The sequence below is a fragment of the Schistocerca nitens genome, chromosome 2 (assembly GCF_023898315.1).
Source record: "Schistocerca nitens isolate TAMUIC-IGC-003100 chromosome 2, iqSchNite1.1, whole genome shotgun sequence".
NCBI lineage: Eukaryota > Metazoa > Arthropoda > Insecta > Orthoptera > Acrididae > Schistocerca > Schistocerca nitens.
Genome location: NC_064615.1, coordinates 381,474,684 through 381,482,959, shown reverse-complemented (window position 1 = coordinate 381,482,959; position 8,276 = coordinate 381,474,684). Strand labels below are relative to the sequence as shown.

Below are 8,276 nucleotides of genomic sequence, written 5' to 3'. Positions count from 1 at the left end.
TCACTGGTTTCTTTTAGTAACTACATTTTTAGCAATTGGCAGGATACCATCGTTTCATGAGGTCCTTGGAACATGTATACGTTATCTGTTTGTATAGACATCTCTGTGACTTCCTTGTTCACTTGCGCGTGAGCTCACTCGCGTTTCAGTGTCGTGTTTGGCTACGTGGTGTGTGGTATCAACGAATACGCGCGGGCGGTTTACGACGATAGAGGAGAGAGCCATGTGGTTAGATGTTGAACACCACAGGCGACACCATTTTAGAGTTTTTTATATTTTGACGACTATGTGGAGATGCACCTTGGAAGACACGGCTGCAACAAGGGAAGTAGCGACGATGTTTTAATTTTATTGTGCCTGGTGCATGTTCCATTTTAGCGAGTTTTAACAGGTTCTTTTACTTTTTATTATTCTGATGATGGAAGCTTGACTTCCGAAACGCGTCTATCTTTAGTGTTTTACGCTAGAAACAAGTGGTTGAGCCGATATATTTTTTAACACTGAGTGTCTTCCTTTGGGTGTCAAACTTTATCCAGTGAATAATGCAGTGTCAGTAAATACAAAAATACCACTCATTCACTTCGTTGCTCTCCTGTTCCACCTTGCCGCTACATAAATCTTATACCAATGTTAACATCTCTGAATAATTAACAGAGTTCGTGACTGAATGCAATCTTTCACTCCTCATCAGCATGTCTGGATAGGTAAAAGTAATAAGAGAGAGACTTATTCCTTATCTATAATATACTTGGTCAGCACGTAACGCCAGTGGTCAGCTGTGGGTGCAAATGTGTGCCGATCTCGAAGGGGTTGCAAAACGCCACTGAAATCCAGGAGCACGGTGCAGCGGCGGACGAAAGAGTAACCGATACGGCTGCGGCAACTGGCCTGACAGGAGTGTCAGCAAGAGGCGGCTAGAGTGACGCGCTCACCACGAGGTATATAAGGGCAGGGGCCGCGGGGTGCTTCAGAACAACACGGCAGCCTCCACCAGCAGCACCGCCACGAGCAGCGGCACCTCCAGCATGGCTTACAAGGTACGTCTCGTGTGGCCAGTTCCGTCATGACGATCCTACAGGACAAGAGACTTCTCTCGGTCTTCACAGATTCAAGAAAAACCACTCGTGTGGAATACAGATTGTTTTATTCATACACGATGTCCTGTAGGAGGTACATCCTGAAATGACTAGTAGTGTTCTTAGATTTTCGAAAAGTGTTCGTCACTTGAAACGTATTCAACTCCCACAATGATATTACTGAAAACAGCTAATTGATGAAGGCACTTCAGAGCAGACTTCTCACTTTTTGCACTTCCTAATAATCTAGAGCGGGGTACATTCACGTAACGATTGTAGACACTTCGGGAGCGTTGTTTCGAGGATGCTGTTCAAATGGTTTAAATGGCTCTGAGCACTATGCGACTTAACTTCTGAGGTCATCAGTCGCCTAGAACTTAGAACTAATTAAACCTAACTAACCTAAAGCCATCACACACAGCCATGCCCGAGGCAGGATTCGAACCTGCGACAGTAGCGGTCGCTCGGTTCCAGACTGTAGCGCCTAGAACCGCACGGCCACTCCGGCCGGCGAGGATGATGTGTTCTGTTGACCTGGTGTTGAGAATGGTCCGGGTTTTTATCAGTTGCTTGAATAAAACGCAAGCTTCGTTTTTGGCTATTTCTTCAATGCAAGCTAAAACTCTTCGTGTAAATTTGACGTAGACGATGCACACAAATTTCGTCATAATAAGAGTGAAACTGAACTTTCTTTTGTATAATTCAAATAAATGGCTCTAAGCACTATGGGACTTAACATCTAAGGTCATCAGTCCCCTAGACTTAGAACTACTTAAACGTAACTAACCTAAGGACATCACACACATCCATGCCCGAGTCAGGATTCGAACCTGCGACCGTAGCAGCAGCGTGGTTTCGGACTGAAGCTCCTAGAACCGCTCGGCCACAGCGGCCGGCTTAGTCCAAATAAAAAAGAACTGTTAGCCCCCAGGTACAAGCACGCTGACACAGTTCACTCCACCCATTCCGTTACATACATGCCGACTCGACCATGCTTCTAAAAACCAAAGATACGCATGTGCCGAAGATAGGCTTCGACAAAGTTATATAGGTATGAAAATATAACGTATGAAATAAATTTCATGTGCACCAGAAGGTAGAAATTTATGCGTTATTTCAAAATATGTGCTAAGATTTTCAATTACTGTTTTTATTCAAATCTCTTTCAGATCACATGTAAAGTTCTTGTATAACCATTCTTCTAGGTAGCTACATTTACGCCTTCTGAACATATAAAAAATACACAGAGGAACTTTAAATAAAAAACGAGCCTGCAAATAACGGAAAGTCAAGCATAATTAATGGACTCCCCTGCCAGAACCGAAAAATGCCGAAATTCACAAAAAAACGGTACCGTAATCTTAGTTTTAGAAATCAGGTATCGGCAGGTACAATACTGACCACAAGGCGTCAAGCTAGGATCGTTAAATACTAACCAAGATGCTGTCGTACGGAGTATCTTCACAGATGAGCGATTTGCTCGTGAGCATTTCAGAGCCCGGAACTTTACCCTGGGAGGCAAAGCTCTACACAGAACAAATTAACATCACAAGTGCCCAGAGAAATGGTAGTAGGATCTTTAATGTTCTCAGTGTACACAAACGGTCAGCAGCACTACAACAGAGGTCCCTGAAGATGCTGTTTACTACGGGAAAGCACCGTCGTTCAGCGATCGTAAGGAAATACAGAATGACTGGATAAAACGTCCACTTGGTGTAATGTGTATAGATCAAGGTATCTTCCGTTAGGAATGTGGAATGCACTCAATGTATGCGATATTACTTCAGAAATGGTGGAGCACAGCAATCAGTCGTCCTTTCCTTTCAGGATTCACTAAAGCAAATCTAAATTTCGGATAGTGCCTAGCCATTGTCAATGCACTATTTCATAGTTTCAATATATGTCCAAGTACGACAGCCCCTGTTGTTCGGGCTTCTGTCATAGTTTATTCAAGAGGTTTGAATGTACTCTTTAGTGGGTAAAATGTAGCACATTTTGCCATTATGCAAAGATCTTTCAGAAACAAAACATATACAATCAAGAAGCACCTTGTGCACATGGTCCTGTCCTTTTATGTAGCGCTTAAGGCTTATCATTATCGACCACTGCACATACGAATATTGCCATTTGCACAAAGTGCTTTCTGATTGAAAGTGTTTTATTTCTGACAAGGCTTTGCATAATGTTTTACGTATTATCCACTACTGTGACAATCTGGCTTGAGGTTCCAATTCACAAACAATATGTTTTTAACAAAAATTTCTGAAGACCATAAGATAACAGCAAAGCTTGTCGAAATCGATTTTCGAAAATAAAGACAAATTTATATCATCTTGGCTACAGAAAATTTTTTATCGGACATAATGTACTTTATTTCGTCGAAACTTCTGAAGAATGTGTTTTAATTCCGGTAGTGTCAAGAGATGACTGAGTTAGCAGCACACATGAAATGAGTAAAAACGATCAGATGGCGACAGGTACTGTCCAGCAAGTACATCAGTCCGTGGTACGCAGATGTGTCCAATAATGGAAACAAGCACGGCAAGTAACGTTTCGGATTTTCTTTGTTTCTTAATACCAACTGCGAAAAATACTGGTTGGTTCAAATTTTTTGCGTATTTTTCCAGCCAAAGACAGCCACTTACGTTTGATTATTTTTATTTCAGCGTTTTATTTCTCTTCTTGTTCGTTACAGAATACTGTCGAATTCTTGAAACTTACATTCTTCTTTACGCGTATCTACTACTTGTCCCACCGCTTAGGGTGTGGGTACTGGTTAAGTCCACACATTTAAGATACTACGTAGCACTGTGGAAAGAGTTTTCCATTCATGGATTGATATATTCATTTTGTTATTGCATTATCTTTTATGAGACGTCAAAGTTCTTCGGTATCATTTTCATATTTTCATACACAGTATTTACAACAGTTTAGAACATCAAAGTAGATAGTAATGTATCAGTGTGTTAAACAGCTTGCTTACTGTTAGCATACAACCAGTAATATTAAGGAGCAGGAGCCGCGCGGAGTGGCAGCGCGGTTTGAGGCGCCATGTCACGGATTGCGCAGCCCCTCCCGCCGGAGGTTCGAGTCCTCCCTCGGGCATGGATGTGTGTGTTGTTCTTAGCATACGTTAGTTTAAATAGTGTGTTAGTCTAGGGACCGATGACCTCAGCAGTTTGGTCCCTCAGGAATTCACACACATTTGAGCAATTGAACAAAGAAGAGGTAACTTAATTATACGTGTACTACAGCTTGACGGTGTTTTGAAACCAACTTCACTATTCTTATACCAGAGCAGTGCAGACTACTGTACAGTGCAAGTATTATTCCTGAAGACATTCAGTTAGAGTAAAGCGTGTGGGGAAGAGCAGCAGTACTATTGGATTTTGTGTTATTGCACCCGTATGCAGCCATTAGGTCAGATTAGTTCAGATCATATCCATAGGGCTTAGTTTGGCTTTAGGCAGAATTGACCAGTTTAAGATATTAGCAGTTTGCAGCGCAGCCATCAAAATTGTCGCTGATGCCAGATGTCCCGTTGTGAATCGAAAACCAAATTTTCATTGCGATCTGATCCGAATATACCAGAATTTCGATAGTTCAACTTAACAATTGCTACAGAAGAAAAAGAAAAAAAAAACTGTCAGACAGACCGCAGATTTCCTGTGGGTACTTTCAGGCTCAGTCGAGTTCCTTTTATGTATAATGATGTGCAACATTTCCACGTCAGTTGGTCTACGTGGTAAAAACAATATCACTGCCTAATACTTGGAAGAAAAAAGAAATAGATCAGAGATTGACAGCAACATCAACACAGGCAGAGTATTCAGTTAATTTCTGTCATGACTGTGAAGGAACCGTGACCGATACAAGTGACTCGTGAAGAAATGCAGGATAGGCAAGGAAAACCACAACGGAAATGACCAGATGGAGATTAAGAAACTATTCGGGAATGCGAAAGATGACTGGAGTTCAACATCCCGTAAATATCCTCGCCGTTAGAGTGGCAGTGACACCATGTGCGCGCCCGCATCTCGTGGTCGTGCGGTAGCGTTCTCGCTTCCCACGCTCGGGTTCCCGGGTTCGATTCCCGGCGGGGTCAGGGATTTTCTCTGCCTCGTGATGGCTGGGTGTTGTGTGATGTCCTTAGGTTAGTTAGGTTTAAGTAGTTCTAAGTTCTAGGGGACTGATGACCATAGCTGTTAAGTCCCATAGTGCTCAGAGCCATTTGAACCATTTGAACACCATGTGCGCACTGGTATCAGGAGAGTGACTGGCCTGTCTCAGATGAAGGAGTCGTATTGACATTCCCCTGAAGTAATTGAGGGATATAAAAAAAAAATTGCTTCAGAATGACCGAATAACTGTATCCAAGTCCGCCGAAGTTTGACTCCAGTATCTCAGCTAAAGTTGTAAAGCTGCCGTAGGCTACTTAGACTACCGTAGGTAATCGTAGACTGCTGTAGTTTTCCTAGTAGCCTTGGTCAGTTAAGGTCGTACTTGCATTATCTGTACGTTAGATGTGTTGCATACCTATCGGGCGTTACCTCATGACGATCGGTTTCTTTACTGTACGTATGTGATCAATGTCTAACTAGATTCCTCTAAAAACAGGAACCGTTTAGAAACTGAATAAGGATATATTAAGGACCACATAACCCAAGGAACATTTTTGCTACATAATCATCCTCCCGTCTGTTACCTAAGAATAAACAGTATTTATAGCAAAATCAAACATGTCAACGTTTAATTCAGGTTTTATTTGAAAACCGTTGTTTGTAAAGCGAAACAGAGGGATGATGTAATACAAATAACGAAAACTATACAATTTATCATATAGCGCAAGAAAACACAATTACCCCAACAAAAGTAAAAATAAAGAAAACTATACAATTTATCACACAGCGCTAGAAAACGCAATTTTATCAAGAAAAAGATAAAATAAAGAAAATGTTTGCTAAACAAAAATATATCAAGCGTTGCTTTAATCCATCGTCATCTTATGTACAACATGTACCCGTTATTCATAAACAACTTCCGCATTTATCAACAATAAAAGACAATTCTTGCCTTTCATCATAATGAAGAATGTTCCATTGAGTACAAAATAACTACAATACTTATATACATATATGCTATGTTAGTGCATGTAAACTGTACTTCACCAAACGTAATTGCTTTTGTTGCATAAAAGCACACAGCGCAGAACCTAGGCGATCAACTAACTTTTATTGTTTATAAAATGCAATTTATATTCTGTAAATATATAAAATAAATAATGGACTAACACTGAATGATGTGTGGTTCTAATTAAGTCCAAAGGAAAGAGCAAAAACAAACAACTAAAAAATAGAGAAGTCGGCGCCTCCACGTTTATCTCTTACACATTAGTTTATGTTTCTTTTCCTACCAATGCTAAAATTACTACAAATAATCCTACAATTTACTACGCCACTTTTGTACTGCTCCGAAACTACCGAACTGTAGTTTCGATGTAGCACAACTCTGGCCTCAGTTATTACGAAACGCAACCTAGTTGTGTAGTATTGCACACCTCTCTGTTATGAAAAAGACGAAAATTATGTTCCCAATGGTTCCATATACTAAAGCCCAAACAGAAAGACAAGGTACACACAATCAGAGGGCACCTATTAATTTTTTTTCCTTTGTTGAGTAATGGGCACACTTTTGTAAACAATATGGTACAGTAGCCAATGCTTGACTGCCGCAGCTGATCGTACTCGCCGCCGTGGCGGCCGTGGCACACGCCGGGTACCTGGGCGCGCCTGCTATCGTCGCTCCCGGTGCCGCCTTCGCCGCGCCCGCCTACGCCGCCCCCGCCATCGCCGCCGCCCCCATCGGTAGCTACGGCCCGGCCGTTGCCGCTGCCCCAGTTGCCAGCTACGCCCCCGCCTTTGTCGCCGCCCCCGTCGCCAGATTCGCCCAGCCCGTCGCTGCTGCCCCCGCCGTCAGAGCTGCTCCCGCCCCCGCCCCCGTCGCCGCCGCCGCGCCTGCCACCGTCGCCACAGAGTACGACCCCAATCCACAGTATAGCTACGGCTACAGCGTCTCTGACTCCATCACCGGAGACTCCAAGAACCAGCAGGAGACCCGCAACGGCGACGTCGTCCAGGGCAGCTACAGCCTGGCCGAGCCGGACGGCTCCATCCGCACCGTCGACTACACCGCCGATCCGGTCAACGGCTTCAACGCAGTTGTGCACCGCCAGCCGGGCACCCACCCCGCCCCCGCAGGTTCTGCTGCCGCCCCCTCCCCCGCCCGCGCCCCTGCCGCCAGGGCCGCCCCTGCCCCTCAACAGGATGCCAGAGCTGCATACTCTGGGCCTGCAGTGTCCTCCGCTCCTTCCGCCAGGGCCTACGGCCCCGTCCTGTCCTATGGCAAGATTATTCTAAGCTAAATGCTATTTATTCTAGGCTAGATGTTATTTATTCTTGACTTCATTTCTCTCCTTATTTGCACTGCATGGATTTAGCACTGTGGTATTAATTGTTTGTAATCTTTAGTCTTAAATAAACATCTTTGGAGACATATTTCTTATTTCCTTGGGCACCATTACCACAAAACGATATTTTCAGATATAATTTCGATTAATTCAACTTTAACTTAAATGTATCTTGTGAGAGTCATACCAAAAGACTACATTACAACACAGGGACTACTCAACAAAACCTGGAAAGCGACATACTTCACATGAGAGATGTAGTGTGAGACAACGAAACATTAAGAGGTAACAATGATGACCATCAAATGCATAGTTCATTGGAAGGTGTTGAAACACCCTGTTTAAATTCCTTTATTGGGTTTTATGTAATTTACCGAAGCCGCCAAACAGTTAATTATTACGATTATATGACATTGTGCTTAATGGATGAAAGGCTATCGGTTTTTCTGCTGTGGTTTCGGGGGTATCTCAACCGAGTGCGGCTGTTCTGAGACGGAATAGTTCATGATTGAAAGTTTGTCTATTATTAAAGACCATAAAGGTTGCGATGTACAAATTGATATGTATTTTCTACTAACACACAAATTCTGAGGCAGTTGCTACCTTCGCCTTACACATCTAATCACAGTTATATCTTTTACTGATTGCTGATTTTAGGTACTTCGTCACACGCAATGATGATGGTTAACATTCACAACAATCCTCACTGCAATCCATGGTTGTTGCTGGCCGAC

The 8,276-nt window shown here is 43.0% G+C and overlaps 1 protein-coding gene across 1 annotated transcript; it reads left to right on the top strand.

Annotated features, from left to right (window-relative positions):
• Window positions 1-989: 989 nt before the first annotated feature.
• On the top strand, window positions 990-7,574 carry LOC126234409 (cuticle protein 21-like). The gene is made up of 2 exons (XM_049943100.1): window positions 990-1,037; window positions 6,811-7,574. The coding sequence occupies exons 1-2, from the start codon at window positions 1,026-1,028 to the stop codon at window positions 7,495-7,497; spliced, it is 699 nt and encodes a 232-aa protein (XP_049799057.1). The 5' UTR covers window positions 990-1,025; the 3' UTR covers window positions 7,498-7,574.
• Window positions 7,575-8,276: the final 702 nt, after the last annotated feature.